General features: G+C 46.1%; 1 protein-coding gene across 4 annotated transcripts in view; it reads left to right on the top strand.

The window, feature by feature from the left end:
- Window positions 1–18499, top strand: part of LOC135394538 (Krueppel-like factor 12) — a 334317-nt gene that overhangs the window by 251255 nt on the left and 64563 nt on the right. For all 4 annotated transcript variants that reach the window (XM_064625320.1, XM_064625321.1, XM_064625322.1 and 1 more), the window contains one exon: window positions 13987–14073. In XM_064625320.1, the coding sequence (XP_064481390.1) occupies window positions 13987–14073 (87 nt within the window). The remainder of the gene's footprint in view (window positions 1–13986; window positions 14074–18499) is intronic.

Raw genomic sequence — 18499 nt, 5'->3', positions numbered from 1 at the left:
GTTGTGTCTCTGACCTTCGTAGCTTCGATATACAGACTCGCAATATTCCGTGATCTCCTCCTTGAAGCGGGCTTCGACAACTTAGCGTCGTCCACACATGGCGTCCACACCTCTCACTGGCGCCGCCCGTCCACCAAACCTGTCAGGCAGCGACAGCTTACGCGTCAAGCGACGTCTCCTGTCCATGAAATCTACCACTCTTAGAACACAGCTTCACCACATAGCACGCTGAAGGCCAACCATTGCACAGAATCACTATATCAATTCTGAATTGCGGAAGTCATGGGGCGTACGCCCTTTTGTGATATAGTATCGCATTAAGTGACATAACTGTCGCAAGAAGAAGTGTGCTTCCCGTTTCCAACAAATCAGGGGCGATAATGATGACATTCGGGGTGATGGCTGGCTAGGAGCGTGCTACGCGGTGAAGGTTTGAAGGCATTTCCTTTGATACTAAGTGCTGGACGTTGCACGTGATAGAGTGTCTTGCGATGCCTATATCGTACTCTTTTTGATTCCGTGATACCATCTGATGTCGTGATCGTGCCAGGCAACAACAACAACAATTATATTCTGACGATGAAGTGGGGAGGCGTACCAGGCATTGTCATATGTTATCACGTGATTCCGTGTTTTTCCGCCGAGTTTTACAGTATTCGCTCGCGCAGGTATCTTTTAATTGTGGAAAGTGCAGGGGGCAAGGAAGGCATGATTGAAGCGAACAACATTTTACTGACATCCGTACGTAAGCCGCCGCCGTCGAGTAAGTCTCTTTTTTTATTGTTTTGAGAGATGATTCGAGCAACACGGAATATCACGTACGAACAAAATACAGGTATAACTTCCATCGCGAACTTCAACAAAACACAACACATATTACTAACAACACCGACAATGCCACGCCTTCATCCTCCCTTCTACAAAAGAAGGAGAAAACAGCAAGTGCAAAGGACGATATCTTCACGCTCTCTGCACACATACTTTTGCCTTTAGTAACGAAAAGGCAACAAACGAGCCTCTTGCAAGGCCCCCGAAGAGACGTCTTCAGCAGCCACTGGGCGTTTTCCATTGTTCTTTCATTACACCCCGGATGACGTGCTTCTTGGACCATCCTTCGCGGTACTTCCTGCCGACGTTTTTTAAATTGCCGTAATTATGTATCAACACCCTTAACTTCTTTCCAGTTTCTTGCACATGCAAGCAAAAGCTCAGGTGTGTGCACGTCTGGCGTGTGCGAGTCGCTGATTTTATGGTTCCGTTTTCTGCCTCCTCGTACGTTTTGTTTTTATCGTCTGCTTTTAGCTTCCACATCTGTTGCTGCCATATACAGGGTTGCCCATCGCGTAACAGAAGAGGAAACCGTCACGTCTGGCTAGCTTGCCATCCATGTTCGGAGATAGTATAACGAAGGTCGTTGTCTCCATGTACCTGTTAAAAAAAAAGAAAGACAGAAGGAAAGAGAGGGACAAGAAATGATATGTGTAGTTGCGGCGGATTATTGTAATCAAAGTGAAATAGCCGACTCCGTGCTTAGGGATTGTAATTATAAAGTCGATAATTCGATAATGAGTGCTTAAATTGAATAGCAGTTGTTTCAGCATAAGTTCAGAGTTGGCACTATATACGCTGAATATTCCAGGTGTGCTATAGCGTACAAAAACGTCGTGTGAGCACATTGCGATGGCGTAGCTGTCCCGCGATGTCAAGCCACGAATTATTATTATTAAGACATTGCGCGCACTATTGCTACCTAAATCTCTGTGGCCGCAATGTCGCCGCCATCGTATCGAAGCTCTGTCACTCAAAATGCAAAACGGAACCGACCTTGCCAGGCTCCACTGTGACTGTGAAGCAGACCAGCACAGTCAATACGATGCACAATTTCCCTCAGCATATACAAGACAGAGCACTACACTCTTGGACACGGAAGACCAGCGAAACCTATTCAGCCTGTTGAGAACAAAGGCACATGCCCATATAGGTAAGGTCACGTTTAGTAAGAGGCACGAAATCAAGATGGTAGGGCTCAGAACACGCATCCTTCAACAGAGCTCAGAGTATATGAGACTTCCACATTATCCATGAAAGGATTCTTTTTATTCTGGTTCATCGCGTCACCGTCCGCGCGTTACAAATGTCGTCTGCATGCTTCTGCGCATGCTGCCATTAACCCTCGCTGAGAGACAGCTCGTATGGGTCCGTAACAATGCTCAAATTATTGCGACATAGTACAGGAGCCTTATGCAGCAAAAAGAACCACACTGATGGTGACGCACACGCACGAAGCTGTTTTGCATAGAATTGGTAATTGCGTGTAATTAGCTCAGCAGTCTTACATATCATCAGAGTATTGTTAGTGCAGCCTGTTCTGGTACACGCACAGTGTAGTTTAAGTTCAGTGCAAGTAGAAATAGCCCTTACTAGGCGTTTAGTACATTATTTATGTATAACGGACTGTAACGGCAGGGATCGGAACCGGTATTTTTTTCGGTCCGGTTCGGGTTCGGGTTCAGGCATATTGGTTCGGTTCGGGTTTAGCTCCGCTGAACCGAAATTATCAGCTTGAACCGGTTCAGGTATATCGGTTCGGTTCGGGTTCGGCTCAGGGAGAACCCCCCCACCCCCGCACATACACAGACAAAAAAAAAAAAAATCTGTCAGCGGTCGGGGCATTTACAGGGATTGGAACAGTTACTTTTTTCGGCCTCGGTTTAACCGGCCCACGGGCAGTAATATTGCTACGCAAGCAAGCTTACGCTCACCGTACACGATTGTAAGAGAAAGGTGTGAGATAACCGTTCAGGTGAGCAAAAAAAAGGTCGGTCAGTAGTACAATTAATTCACCTCTGAACCGATTTCCGAACCGGTAACCGTATCAATTTTTTTCGGTTCAGTTCCGGTTCGGCTCAGGACAAGCAAAAAAATCGTTCGGTTCGGTTCGGGTTCGTCAGAAAATAACGGTTTTTTCCGGTTTTCGGTTCGGGTTCAGTTTCGGTTCCGATCCCTGAACGGAACACGTTCTATTATTTCGACCGACTATTTCAAGCTATCCGTTTGCGGACCCACTCCTGCTCGGCAAAGATCGATTGCACCTCTGAGGCGGGACGCGGTGAGGCCCGAGTCCACAAGTTCATGGGCTGATGGCTGGAAACGCATTCCCTTAATATTCAGAAGTAGAGCCCAGGCGGTCGCACTTCGTAGGTATCCACACTATCCAGTGACCGCGGATACCTCGCGGTTCACGTCTCGACCGCAACCGCTCACCACACCAGTGGCAGTACGCCCTTATCACACCAGGGTGTCACATCACTTCCCGCTTCATACAGCTTTCCTTCTCGGGCATTCACCCAAGACCCTACTATATAGGAGCGACAGGCTACGAGACCCAGTTACCTGTGTTAGAGACTTACAGTAAGCCCTTCGCACCTATCAGGCTTGTATCAAGATGTTCTCACTTACGCCGGGACTGCAGGGGATGAACTCGTTAAACGACGTGTTAACCTATTAATACGAAGGGGACTTCCAACACGTAACCAATAACGTTTTGGATTCCACGTAACCTTCTGAACGAAAGAGAAACATAAAATCGTTAGCACAAAAAAGAAAAAAGAAAGGGAGAAAACCATAACCGTCTGCATTTTTTATCTTTTACCTTACTACTTATTTTCTCTGCAAATTAATTTGCAACTGCAAATTTATGTAGCTGAAACCTGCCATCTTTCTTCGAAAAACACCTTGCGTGCTTGATGGCGACAGCGGAAGAAAAGCGAAAACAAGGCAACCTTGCAGGCATTTTATAGTTTTGGTTTCGTTTTCGGCTCCTGTCGATGGCGGTTGACAGATGGGCTGTCACCGGCCGTTTAATTACAGAGGCGACGAAGCTGAGCTTAATTAGATGCCAATGGATGTTCTCTCTCCTGAGGCTGTCGGAAGCGAAGATTGAATTGATTAGGTTTGGGCGCTGAATGGACTCTATCCGCTTGAGTTTCGTTAGCTCTGTTGCGTTACTTAAATTATTCATTAAAATTTAGTTACGTTACGCGTGCATTGAGAGCAATGGCAGGAAAGTCTTCGAACCCTGGTATGATTCTCCCATGCTTGGTTCGGTAACATGTTTTTGATCTGATCTGACGAAATATTGTATAAACGGAAGTAAGAAGTGAAGAGACCCCTGAAGTCGTCCCAGGACCCATACTCCCCCCCCGTCCCCCACTCATTCCTGTTGTCCTCTCTCCATCTGTCCACATCTGTACGCCACTCATAGCCACAGTTGCTTCGCGGGGCTAACACGGAACGAAAAAAGAAGAAGAAGAAGTGACGTTGCCTCTGAGGCTTACATCATCATTCGAGAAGTTTTGCGCCTGCATATTTTTGCTTCCGATACAGTTTGTGGGTTTAATAAATAATAATAAGCTACATGACAGGCTACAAAATGTTCACACTAAAAGAAAAAAAAATGCGGATGATAAGGGGCAAAATACTCATCTGCTACTTCGCCGATCGTATAGCGTCGCACACTATATAGGGGGTGGGGGTGGGGATATACATTTAAATTTACATTTAAAGGAAAGAGCCTCAGACAAGAGCGCCGCCGACATTTCGAGCAGAGACTGTTCTTCTTCTGGTCACAGTCCTCATCGTTTGCATGTGTTGTTTGTCATGTTTCGCTTTAACTCATCGGCTCGTCAAACTTTCTGGAGACGAAAAGCGTGTACTTCAGCTTGTTTATAATGCGTGCTATCACGCGTCTTTTAACCCACAGATGTAATTCCTGCATTGTTCCAGTCGAAGGAATATGTGCCAGTGAAACAGTGAATCATATTGATACGTGAAATATATGCATGAGACTTGTTCTCCTACCTTCGAGTTGCACACATATTTTCACGTGTTTACTGCTGCTGATTTAATGGTGATTTGTTGCCGAACAAACAAGCTTATGCCCCACAAGCAAAACCGCACAACTGAACAGCAGGAACCGAGCAGTGTGCGTCTCTTCCGCGATAACTGAGGCCCCACTTTCTTCCAGATTGGGTCGCATGTGCCCCACACAAAAACATACCGCAGTAAATCGTAAGGCAGTTTCCTTTTTAACCCCTGAGCAGCGACTACACCGAAGGAGATGAAGATGGCAATTTGGTCGCGTGCCTCGGCCTGGCTTGGTCCAATTATTTCGGAACAGTAATTGATATAATTCCAGTGGCCGGCGGCTAAACGAAAGACGGTTGGCCGGTCGGCAGTTTAATGGAGGTCATCATTCACATAATCCCTTTTGATAAGTGGCAGCGCGCTGTCGTTGCGTATTGTTCTATTATTCCTGTATATAAATATCTGCTTCCCTTAGCTTATAGTCACTAATCAGGGGCGGCCTCAAGTGATGAAGCCGGCCTAAAATAAAAATGACCTCGTCATATAAAATTGAGAACGCTTGTGGTAGCCATGAACTTCTGACGATTTTTTTTCTTTAGTTTTTGTTTAGTTGTTTGATTTATGGCGGCGGTACAGAGGAGTGCATGTTTCGGTTTAGATGTGTGTCGATAAAGTTGAACGCGTTTCCTGAATATGGAGATATCACATTCGATAAAGTTTGCAATTGACGAAAGACAACTCCAGGATAAGAACTCAGTGAGATCCGTCATTACCATGCAACCTATTTTACGTGTCCTGAGATTCACTCCACGTTCAATTAATCCGTGTCTCACACTTACCCCCCCTCCCCTTTTTTCTGTCTGCAACAGTTCACGTTAACCGGAGGTAAAAGTGTCTCTATCTCACTGCATGGAAATCATGCATCAAGTTTCAACGTGGTGAAGCCCACTACTGTTCCTACGACATATTTTAAGATGATGTGCAAAGGAATAGTAAAAGCGATAAAGCCCCAGTGCAGGGCACACGGACAGACGAAACACAGAGGGAGCACTGTGTTTCGTCTGTCCGTGTCCCCTGCACTGGGGTTTTATCGCTTCTAGAATGTACCACCAAACAGCCCGGTTTTTATCGCTTTTCAAAGGAATAGCTCAGCCATGAACAGTACAACGTGTTTCTTGTGTATGGACCTCCAACATTTCCTTAATCGTTATGTGCCGGCATGTTTGTAGGATGTGCCCAGCTGCGTACTAACATAATCTGACCTATACTACGGTGCAGGTCATGTAGAAAGCGTTGAATATCGGAGCAATCGGGAATACGTCCCCCGCTGGGTGCTTTCTATAGGGATGTGCCAACCGAATCCTCGAATCCTACGCAGGGATTCGAGATTCGGGAATCCGAATCCCAGTCCTCAAAATGGCGAATCGAATCTTTCGAATCCACCAACTACGTTTGCTTGTTTCTTTTTCAAATTGGCGTCTCTGGGGTCCGCCGAAAGGCTCATTTGCCGACGGGTGTTTTCTCGTTTTTTTTTGTGTGTGTGTGTTTTTTTTTAACATTGCTCTGGACTGAAAGAGTTCAGACATTACAAGTTTAAGAGTACCATGATTTTGCTTTTGATTGTTGATTACGTTTATGGAAATAATTAAGACTCGAGAATTTATGTATTTCGTGTAGTCGATGAGCCGCATGTTAGATAAATTACGTTTAAGAACTATATGGGTATATTTTCTCCTGAAACTGAACTATTATTCAATTTGTTTTTCATTAAACAAATGTACCATATTCTCCTTCAGAACACTTTTCGGTAGAAGTTTTTTTTTTTTTTTCTGGCTATTTAAACTCCTTTTAAAGAAAGAATTTGAAAGATTCGAGATTCACAAGATTCGTGGATTCGCAGAACCTTCCTTGGATTCGCATTCGGATTCGGAAAATTCTGGATTCGTCCCATCTCTAGTGCTTTCTATCGAAAATACGCTCATCGTGGAGTAACTATTACAACAGTTCGGAGTTTGTTATTTGCGTGTGAATTGGCTACTGAGTATTGTTTTATGTTACATACTCGAAACCATACGTCGCGAATTCACATCGCCTTAAAATCGCAACTCCGTACATTTGTTGGAACGTACCTATACCAAACAGGGCACGCAGCGCTAGAGAGCAACAATCCCACGCCTCGAAGACTTATATATAACCCTGCATAAGGCTCTTATATGTAAGTAGCATCTTTGAAGCCTCGACTTGAATGCTCTCCGCATTCCGAATGCACTGTCGACCGCTCGCTGCTATAAAGTGTATCATTTGGTTCGACTTTGACAGGCTCATTGCGGGTTCTGATATTGATTGCACTGCTCTGATCTTATGGGCTGATCTTGTCTGCGTCCTGTCAAAGAACGGGTTTCTGAGCATTTCGGGTTTTTTTCGGCTTGAGTTCCTGTTTTATATGTGTGGTAAACGTGTCCTTTACTTGTCGTTGTTTCGGACAAGGCGGTTATCTTTGCCTCATCTTGTGAACGGCTTGTGTCGCGGTCGGAATGGGAAGTTAGCTTTCTACTTCGAGTCCGTGGTCAGATGGTCACATCTGCTGCGGATTGGATTGGATTGGATTGAAAAGATTTTTTTTTTTTCGTGTTAGCGCCGGGAAGCAACTGTGGGCTATGAGCGGCGTACAGACGTGAGCAGATGGAGGGAGGGCAGCAGGAAGGAGTGGGGGACCGCGGGGTTAGTATGCGTCCTGGGCCGACTTCAGGGGGAACTGTGTCTGTCTGGAAAGTCTGTCGGAAAACCCAGGAAAAACCCCAGACAGCACAGCTGGTGCTAGGATCCGAACCCGCGTCACCTCCCAGTCTTGACGTTGAAAGCAGTCAACCGGGAGCTGGTGAAAAAGAGAGAGAGAGACTGTTGTTCCACGAATCTGCAGCCGGCTACTCCGGGACGCTTACAGTTGACTGCGCGACCACCGCCACTAGGGCTTCTGCGGAGCCTGCCCTACTAGAGACCCTATCTGTCGTACACCGCACGTACAAATAACGTATTCTTCTTGGCACCTGTTCATCCGCTTGCTCGATGCATTATCTTTTGCACGTCGTCGTTTGATACTGAATGACTGAAGAATGTCTAAAACACATTCGGACCGTTTTAACCAGAGCTGGTGATGAAATCAATTCCACGTAATATAGCTGCTGTAATTACTTCAATTTAGCGTAATTAATTACTGCACCTAGATACTTTCACAAATGAGTAACTGTAATTTAACTGTAAAGTCTAATTTACTTACATTTTGCCTGTAACTTCTACTCAAGGGACACTTACTTTCTGCTGTGGTTTATCGGTTCTATTGTAAACTTGATGTTGATGTTTGCGAAAAAAAACTGTAAACTTATGGCTATAGTATTGCCTGTTTTATATTGTACACGCCGCTGCCAATACCGAAAAGCTTACGGAGGGGGCCTTCGCTGCTCCTTTAAGGGAACAGTCAACAACAACAATGCATGAAGAAGAAGACATGATGACATGGGATGTTTCGCTGGGAACAGTCCAGAGACCCGTAATCCGCTGTTAAAATGACCTTTGTGGCTTGCAGATCCTGCGGTTGTCACGGAAACATAACGCTAAAAATTAACCACTCGTACACTATTTCTTGTCTGCGTTGTGCACTGTATAGTTAAAACACGTAGATTGCGCATAGATTCCACAAACGCTACCTCAAAGGGAAACAAATGAGACAAAACATGCATAGCTGTAGATAAACGTACTTGCAAAGTATTAGACGAATAGCTCCCGCACAGAGCCGATAACTCGAGCGTACACATAGCCAACAACAATGAAAGAAGATGGACGCAGCGGTGAGATCGAATGGCGGTGATTCGGGGTAAGCGACGGCTTAATCACGATCAACACAAACGCCGTGACGGACCGTGAGAACCTGTGACTGACAGGTCAGCTCTCGGGGAAGGAATCTATGGGCCTTCCATTGTATGCTCTCCATTGTCTGTTACACAGGCTCAAGACGTCATTCTTTCGGAGGTGGAAACTACGTACTATCCTCTGCTTCTGTTGTCCACTTCGCATGGCTGTCCGTGCATTGGGCAAAATAGTTCGGTGCTCATGCGTGCACGTAGGTGGGAATTTGTAACGCGGGTTTGAGTATAAAATATGATACTATCTCAGCTGTAGAGACACCGAAATGACCATATGAGTACTACGTCGTATTCCGGAGGAACATTCCGGCATGATTGATTCTGTAGCGTCTTACTTTTGAAGATTTTCTTGGGTAACTATAGCTGCATACCGCGAGACATTTCGTATAAGCAATATTGTTTTTTTTTTTTTTTTTTGCCATTATTTTTGTGTTAATGTGATCCATAGCAGTGTGTTATCATCTAGGTGTTTCTCAGTATACCTGGTGTGACAGATGTCCGTTGACATTAATATGTTGTCGTAAGACTTAGTTTTTTTTTTTGTTTTTTTTTGACACTGCAGTGATTAAAACGCTTCGGGCTGCGTCAGCTACTCCTATATAGTTCCTCCTCGGTGTCATGTCTCTCGACATTATCTGTCATCAGTGCTGCATTCTTTACTGTAGATGGTGGTGGGAGTGCTCTTGATCCTTTACCGAGCTGTTTCCTTGCCGATTTCGAGCCATGCTGCTCTGTACGTCATGAGCAGACTTCACAGACAACTGTGCAGGCATTCGCCTCCAAGCACCTGTGTAGAACCCTGATAGCACAGTGGGTGCATGAATTCGAACACTGGTCACTCCCTACGCTCTAAAAACAGAGGGGGAGGGGGGGGTCCAGGTAGCTTGCCGTTGTTGGCCGCACTCAAGTGGACATCGTCACGACTATAGCAAAAAAAAAGGGGGGAGGGGAGTTCCTCTAAAAACAGAGCTTCACCGCATAGCACACTCTGCACCAACCATTGCGACGAATGGTAGGATTATCGCTTCTGATTTGAGGAGAGATGGCGTACGCCTTTTGAGTCAACATATGATAATTGACACAAAAAGGAGTACCCCCCCCCCCATCTCTTCGAATCAGAAGCTATAACCCTATTATTCGTGGCAATGATTGGCGCACAGCGTGCTATGCGATGAAGCTTGTTTTTAGACTCTAGTCTCGTCGCGCAAGACGGTTAATTATTTGCTGTAACAACAACTACTCGCTTGGCATTGATCAGTGGTAAACTTCAGCATTCATCGTCACCACATGTATTTGTTGCTGTTCGTAGGTGGGGGGAGGGGGGGGGGTGTATGAAGATTTATTAAAGTAGAAAGGAAAGAGAGAGAGAGAGAGAGAAATACATGATGACGATGATATGGGGAAAGGAAAGGTCGTCCAGACAGACAGCTGTTCTTCTCACTGAACATACTATAATCATGCCAACGCTGGTGCGGTGCATATGAGAGTATCACACTAACTCCTGTTTTCATTTTGGTAGCACCTGGCTCTATCTTCCAGCATGTAACAGCCCATAAATACACAGTAGCAGTAGCTAATCTCTTCTGACCAGCCCCTCTACATACGCCCCCCCCCCCTTACTCTACTTACTTATATACTCTCTACTTTTTTACATATCCCGCCTCTTAACAGTCAAGACATTGTTTTTTCTCATGGTGAGTTTCGCCAAAGACAAGCTAGTAAAATATATATATATATATATATAATAAATATCGAACAGAAAGAAACAGTGTATATACGAGCTTATCACCTTGCTTCCTCGCCGTTTCCTCTATGACTGGTCCCTCCACTGGCTAGAGGAATGTAGTGCAAGGGGTCCTCATTTATATAGATTAACGATGCGGTCAGATTGCGTTGATTAGAGCTAATTAATACCGGCGTCTCTGTACGCACCGCCACTTGGACACGCCCTTCTGCCTTCGCGACGTTCACCGGTCACCGGCTGCTCTCCAATGAATATCTTCGCTAATCGCACTCATTAATCAATACGACGTATAGTATGAAGGCCTCCGACGCGATATTGACGTTATACCCCGGAGCAGAGCAACGCGCACACCGTAAAATGTGCGATTTGCTTAATGTGTGTGTGTGTGGGGGGGGGGGGATGACTTTCAATAATATTAGCAATAACGAAAAAGAAGTGAGGTCTACCTGCTCATCCAAAGCGGCAAGTTTCACTCCTGAACAAAATAAACAGAAAAAATTATTATAGTTCCTTTTCCTTTTTTTTTTTTTTTTCAGGAGTGAAGCTTAGGAGTGAAAATAAGTTAAGACAGTCCTACGGACGAGGCCAAGGCCAGCTACGCATCTCCGTCGGAGAGAACGAGATGTTCGTTCGGGATGTGTCGTTCGCTTCGCACATAATAATAATTCCGTCGTCCGTCAGGACTAACAGTATAACGGTCCGTTAGGGCTAACAGTATAATTAAATAAATAAATTCGGGGCTTTACGTCGCGAGACAACTGCGATCATGAGCGACACCATAGTGGTCGGGTCTGTGGATTACGACACGCGGCACACCACATTTAACGTCCCTCGCGGAAGACTTGTCTGAGCAACTTGTATCCTTCCACCAAGTTGCCACCGTCCACGGCCGGGTCAGAACCCGCGATCACTTTGCGCAACACAAGACATCATTGAGGGTGCACTTCGACAGTCGTATCGGGGTCGTTGCTTGTCGATTCACAGTGCGTTTAAACTAGTCAGCGCCAGCTCTCATACACTCTAAGGACCGAGCTTCACCGCATTACAAGCTCAGAGCAAACCGTTCCGAATTACATCGTTCTCTTTCTTTGTACATTCTTAAAAATGAGCTTCACCACATAGCACGCTTCACGCTTCTAGCCAACCATCATCGCGAGTGACATCGAGCTTTCCCCTGATTTGCGGAGAACGGGGGCGTACCACCACCACCACTTGTGTGTGGCCAACAACGGCGAGCTTATCCTGCCATAACCCCCCCCCCACCACCACCACCACCACCACCACCACCTTGTTGCATTATGCGGCATCACGGCGAGCCGATTTAGCCATTACTCACCACCCTCCCCCCGTTTTCCATCAAATCAAGGGAGAGAACGTTGTCATTCGGGATGATTGTTGGCTAGGAACGTGCTAATGCGGTGAAGCTCTGTTTTTAGAGGTGTGTTGAAAATTCCCACTCTCTTTGTCAAATCAGAAGCGTGAACTATATCATTCGGCGCAATCGTTGGCGCTGAGCGTGTTACGCGCTGAAGTTCTCCGTCAAGAATGCAGTGTGTAAATGAAACTCAGCTGCAGTTACTTTTTCAGCACTCTTTTGCACATCTGAATTCCATTTTACGCTTTACATTTCGCTTCACATTCTGTGTGTGGCCGTGCAGATTGTGTGAATGACACCTGTGTCGTAAATGGAGGACGGTTCCGAAGCAGAATAAGTTAGAACTCGTTAGCATTACGAATTGAAAACAGTATAGAACGATAGGGGTTACTTTCGATAGAATTATGAACTTAGTGAAGTAACGGTTGCCAAGTTTAAGCTTCACATCTTTTAGGGTTTCGTTCCACCAGCTTGTTATCCCTGTTGGGACCTACTCCCTTCCGTTCTTCTAACTGCGCATGCAGGATGATTTCGCTTCTGCCACTTATTTCCGGGTATCGTAGACGAGCAATTTATATGATTTGATTACTGTAGCCACGAGGTGTGTTGAGTACGATCCGAGTGGAACACATGTCCTTCGTGTGCCCCAAGTTTCCTACAGAGATAGACAAGCACACCTTTATAATAAAGGTAATACAATAGCACTTACCGGCAGCCTTTAAAAAAAACAGGTACGCGCGTCAGGTGTGATGGTGTTGCAACTGCATGTTTTTCCCGATGTCGTGAGTGGTCAGTGGGAAAACATTTAATCTTGGCTGGTGAATAAAGTACGGGGTCTGAGAAGGAAGCTCCCGATGCTTACACGGCCCACTGCGCAGGATGGGGACCTCTAAATAGCCCGCTCGCGTGCTCCTATCGCAGAAAAGTCCCGAGCTACCAAGCGTACACTCTACCCTTAGGCTTATACCCGGCGTCGATGCTGCTGCGGTTTCTTTCAGGAAACCGGAGTGGCTATCCATTATATCACTAATGGTCCGTTTTCCTTTTGTTCTTTTGGCTGTTTTCGTCGTTGGCGTGCAGGTTGTAGTCTTTGGAGCCTTCTGTTCTTGCATGGGTGTCGGTACTTGATATATATATATATATATATATATATATATATATATATATATTATCGTTACCTCATTGCGTGAAACTGGCACGGACTGTCCGTGGTGGCGCGATAGGGGATAGCACGTCTCGTCGTTCTTCGTCCCGTAGGGGGTATTCGGTGGAACTTAAAGAGAGCTTCTGTTTCACTTTTCATAACAAAGTTTGCTTACCAGAGAGTGGTTTCAATGGACTTTGACTTAGTTTAGCAGAATAGATCAAAAGCTTCATCACTGAAACGTTATGAACATGGACGCTTTTGAGAGCTTCACCAGTGGAAGCTGGAAGCGAGCTATCCACTTCACTTTGGCCGCGACATCAATACGCGAAGAAATGGTAAACAGAATTGGAAGAATCTGGAAGAGCACGCCTCACCCTAATGTTATGGTCGTGGCTGGACCTCTAGCCCTTCTGAAGAACCACCTTCAAATAGAAAGGAAAAGTACCAAAGTGAAGAGGCTCATGTTTTCCTTAACAGAAAAAAAAAAAATACTTGTAACAAAAAGAAAAACGAGACAAACGAGTTTAATATCGTTCCATTCCTCCAGTTTTCGTCTCCTATTCCCGAGTATCGCCTATTTCTTGTTTCAATGCACAGCCCCTCCTGGCACCCATAACTGCTTCCTCACCTTCTGACCCTTTGTGCACTTAATTTTGGCCAAAGGTGGTCCTTGCTCTACGATGGTAACGCTTAAGCAGCATGGACGTTTATTTGTGGGAAGTTGTTGCAGGAAAAGGGCATTGTTTGTCGAATACGCAGCAATTAGTTGTTTAGAGATACGAGGGTCGCACACTGTGAACGACCCCATGTATACTGCCATTATGCCACGGCCTCTGCTTTGCCTGTGCTTTGTCGTCGCTGTGAAAGAACCTCTTATCGGGTTATGACGCCGGATAGCATGAACTAACGCGGTCCTTTTTGGTTGTCTTTACAGAGAGCATTACGTTGGCCCTGTTCCGTTCTGCGAGGCGGTTGGACACCAAGACGCCCGAAGAAGCTCATAGGAAATCTCCACTATCAGGTAGACATTGGATTAACTATCATTCCAACGATTACGTTCTGCAGTGCAGACAAAACAAGTAAACACGCTCAAACCGAGGGAGAGAATCCGTGACATGTCTCTGGGCACTGGTTTATGGTTTGCAAGCAACGGTTTACTGGATGATGTGGCCGTGTCCTTTGTCGCCAAAATCAAGTTCGAAAACAGTCACATCGTAGTTTACTTTTTCAATGAGCTGTTAAATGATTATTTTGTCATTTTGGCTTTGGAGTGCGGAAGAACGCAAAGAAGAGTCTTACACGCCTCAGTTACAAAATCACTGGATAACAGAAAAATGACGCCAAGGGACACTTGAACGTTTCACGGCCGTGACTGTCGTGAGCTGTGTATTGGAGAACTCGTTTCTGCAGACTAGGTAACTCTGGACCCTGTAGTTTATGCAGCGTGTTTAGAGCTCTGTAAACCGATCAAGCCTTCGGAACCTCTTAATCCAGCTTTATCAACCCCTCACATCTCCAACAGCTGTCAGTCGAGTCTCGCAAACCGTGCACCAACAACAACCTATATACAGGGTATCATCAAAGAAAGGTCGCGCGCACAACATAAGGGGTCTCCACGCAACAAACAAGGCATATGAGACTTTACAGGGAGGCAAGATGCGCTGCACGCTGCGATCCGCCCACTCCTTCTACGAACACGGTCGGGAACACAGCAGAGAATAACTAGAATCGCCCCATTTCGTCGTGGGAAAAAAGAAGCATCCAAGATTTTCCGGAGATCGTGACAAGGCTTCGGGGCAAGGCGGGGGCCACCATCCCGCCTATGGGTCCCGTCCCGCTCTTCGTCGGTTTCTTGCTGAAGACGGAGGATGCCCTTGGATGCCTTGCCATCAATTGTTCACAGGGATGGCATTCTGTAGCCGTTGTCTTGCAGCCGGGCAACGAGGCTCCTTTGTAGGTGCGGTGTGAAACTAAAATAGTTGTCATCCAGGTGCGTGGTATTAGTGCCTGAAGGCAGACAGGTCTGTCCATGGGTGAGGTTCCCCGCAGGAAATGTCTGGATGAAGGCTGTGGGAAGGATTGTGTGGTGATGACTAGAAAGAAGGAATTTTGCGTTGCATCGCAAAGTCAAACCATACGACGAAAAAAGTGAGCGAAGACAGACGCTGGCACTGGGCTTAAAGAACATGTCCATTACACACGCGGCTGCGACGTACTATTCAGTGCTTAGTTAAGCTACATGTGAATTTGAAGGGATGTTATTTTAAACGTGCCGTCGTAAGCCTCGCAAACGGAGGTCTGTAATCGTTCTTTGGAATTCGCAGTCATGGGTCGAATAATCGCGAGAGAGGAAACTCTCATTAGTCCTTCTCAGCAAACTACAAGAAATGTGGCCAATGTCATACCAGTTGTGGCCTTCCCTCTTGCAGCATGCCTTCTCAGCGAGAGCCTGCTTAGCATTCGTGTCCATGCAATAAAGCGATGTCCTCATGCATGCACTACACGAAACAGTAAAACAAAGCACCCATGGTGCGTCTGCCAAACCCTTCTTTCTGCTGACTATACCATCAGCTTATTTTTCAATCATCTCACGTTGCATCCTCCTACCAGTGACTCACTGGAAGCCTCACCCCCGCATTCCCATTCCAACCCGGTCCGACAACTGGATTCTTATTTACTCTAAACCGTACACGCATGTCTCGAGTCATAACTCACTCTGTTCAGATCCAAAGACCCTCCCAGTTATGAATGACCAAGTCGCTTGCATGGACGCCGCACCTAAAGCGTTTCAGAGGCGCGCCTTGAAGCCTTTGCGTGTCTGTCGATTCAATGAAATACTCCGCAGTGGTCGTTGAAGGAGGCCCCGGCGGAGGTCGTGATTTACTCCCGCGTCCTTCGGGTGCATCCCAACATGCTTCACGGCTATAAGTCTTCCACTTTTCCATCATGACAGAGTCATGGAGGCAATGTTGCTCGACCAAGGGCAAGTGCTACCAGGGTTTGGCTACTTTGGACGCGTCGGTGTGGCTGTATAAACTTGCGGATCCTTTGGTCTCGCAGTAGCTTCCCTTATCCTACGCGCGGCGAAAGTGTGGACAGAGTTTAATGATGTTTATGGAAGCGTGGAAGCGTGGGTTGCACTAGGGTACGTGAGTTTAGTGCTGCGGAAGGGGGTAATGCGTTGCGTATGCTGATGTGGTAGGTGCACGAATAAGGTGTCCTATGGCGCCAGTGGGTTGACAGCTGCCTGCCCCGAATACTCGCGTTACAAAAGCACTGGCTGCGCAACGCATGCGAAAGAGTATACTCTATCGGAAGTGCCCATTAAAGGCTCCTGCGTTTCGACCCGAAGGCGATGGCTAGAAACCGTTTTCAAGTTTCCACGAAATGTCTGCTAACCTTTTTCCTTGGAATTTCGGTGGCCGCACCTTAGGAAATGCTCCCCCGTGCGAAATGACCGAGAGGCACTTCACGACTACTACCAACCTGCCGGAGTGAATCATCACAAAGTTCTCTTAGCTTTGAATGCCACACCTCCTATTGGTCATTGTGCTCTCTTCTCAAGAAGTAAATAAATAAATGACAAGGTTTCAGAATGACGCATAAACGTGAGAATAATCTTTCGTTGGCACTGTAAAATCTAGGGAAGCGTTTCGCCCAGAGAAATACAGAAAACGATATGAAATCACATATTACGTACAGACATGCTCGATCTTGATCATTTCTATTTTTGCATAATTAGCGTTACGTGTGACGTTTACTTGAGAAGAACATTGTGGTTGCCTCAACCGATATTTCTTACGCATTACATATTACACGTGACTCCTATATGTTATACGCTATTTTGTCTGTCCTATTTTTAGATTTCCCCATGTTTAACTGTATAGGGGGTATCGCATTCAAATAAGCATGGTAAACGTCACCGTCCGTTTGCTAAGCGTTACTTTCACAATGACACAAAAGAATAAAGTATCATACCCGTCGTGACGTTTCTGTTTGCATTGGAAAATTCGGCACATTCACTCTGTTCACGAAAATCTTATTTCGGTACACATGCCATAGTGAAAGAATGCTAAAGGGATATCATGCTGCACATGCCAGTAGACATTACAATGTTAGAGGGCATCAAGCATAGTTTGAAGAGCGGACAGTTAATTCCTGTAGCGTTTAGGGCGAGTTTACCGTGGGAATATGTTTTGGCGCGCTGATACGAGGGTACGAACAATTCGCGAAAACTTCGCTGTGGGCTTCGATTGTATCGGGTCTAATTAAGGGTGGGTGAGCGTTTCCGCCCACAAGAGTCGGTTGCTCGCCTTTCTTTCTTCTACCCTCAGGTGCTACCGAGTGCGCGCTTCATTCCTTTACGAAAATTCGTTGTTTTCAGAGCTACCGGTCCACCTAAAACTCCCCTCCTCATTCCTCAAATCGCGTGAATGACGTGCTGGGCTGGGTGCTCGCGTCAATGTAAATAATTTTGAAACTACACACACCCTCAGCCAACCATCTTTCCAAATGACAGCAGTTGGCGAAAAGCGTTTGTCTTAATTGTTCGCTCGGCCCCTGCGATTTACGTATTCTGATTTGTTGGCAATGGAACGCCGACGCCTTTTGTGACACTTTGTTAAGGGTCACAGGTGGGCGTACGCCCCGCCCCCTTCGAAAATCAGGTGTGGTAACGGCGTTATACTCTGCACAGTTGTTGGCTTTGAGAGTGCTGTGTTATGAGGTTCTGTGGTGTAGATGACGAACGAACTGACACGCGTGCACAAAATGAATTAAAAAAAGAAAATTATCATTGGAGCGTTATCAGGAGTCATTTGGAGAATCAGCGACCATGTCGAAATTTTTGGAGGTGGTCGGGGTTAGATTCCCGGCACTAGCTGTGCGGGCTGGGTGTTCCGCCTGGGTTTTTTCTCTGACGCTGTAAGGTAAATGTCGCCAGTTCCCCATGAAGTCGACGCAGTACGTACGGCACCACCTGAGCAACATCCGGGCAGGCAAATTACTCGCAATAAAACGCCGGCAACAACACGTATGACAGCTTCGTCCTTCTATGTTTCATTGCCTCATCTACTTCTACTACGTTGCGTATAACAGCACGTTGTTTTTCAGGTTTAACAACCACTACAAAAAAGTTTAGGATGCACGTGTAACTATAACCAAATATAACCCAAGAACGCTCGTTGACCTGCCCAGAGGTTTGCGCGGTACTTTATTTCTGGACCTGTCAGTGGTTAGTATTTGTCCTCCTGACAGGTTTAAGTACGAATAAATCGGCTTCCTCGGCCTCTATGCGTATATCTCCAGCCACTTTGTCATTAACGCTAACTAGATTTCTTCCTATCCTAGCAGTTTGCTCTCGCCAACCAGTCGGACCACAAATCTTCGGAAGCAATCCTTTTACGCGTCCATTAACTACGACACCGTCGCCGGACTATCGCCGTCTT

Source organism: Ornithodoros turicata, chromosome 5, assembly GCF_037126465.1.
Source record: "Ornithodoros turicata isolate Travis chromosome 5, ASM3712646v1, whole genome shotgun sequence".
Lineage (NCBI taxonomy): Eukaryota > Metazoa > Arthropoda > Arachnida > Ixodida > Argasidae > Ornithodoros > Ornithodoros turicata.
Note: the sequence above shows the minus strand (reverse complement) of the source record. Positions and strands in the feature narration are given on the sequence as shown.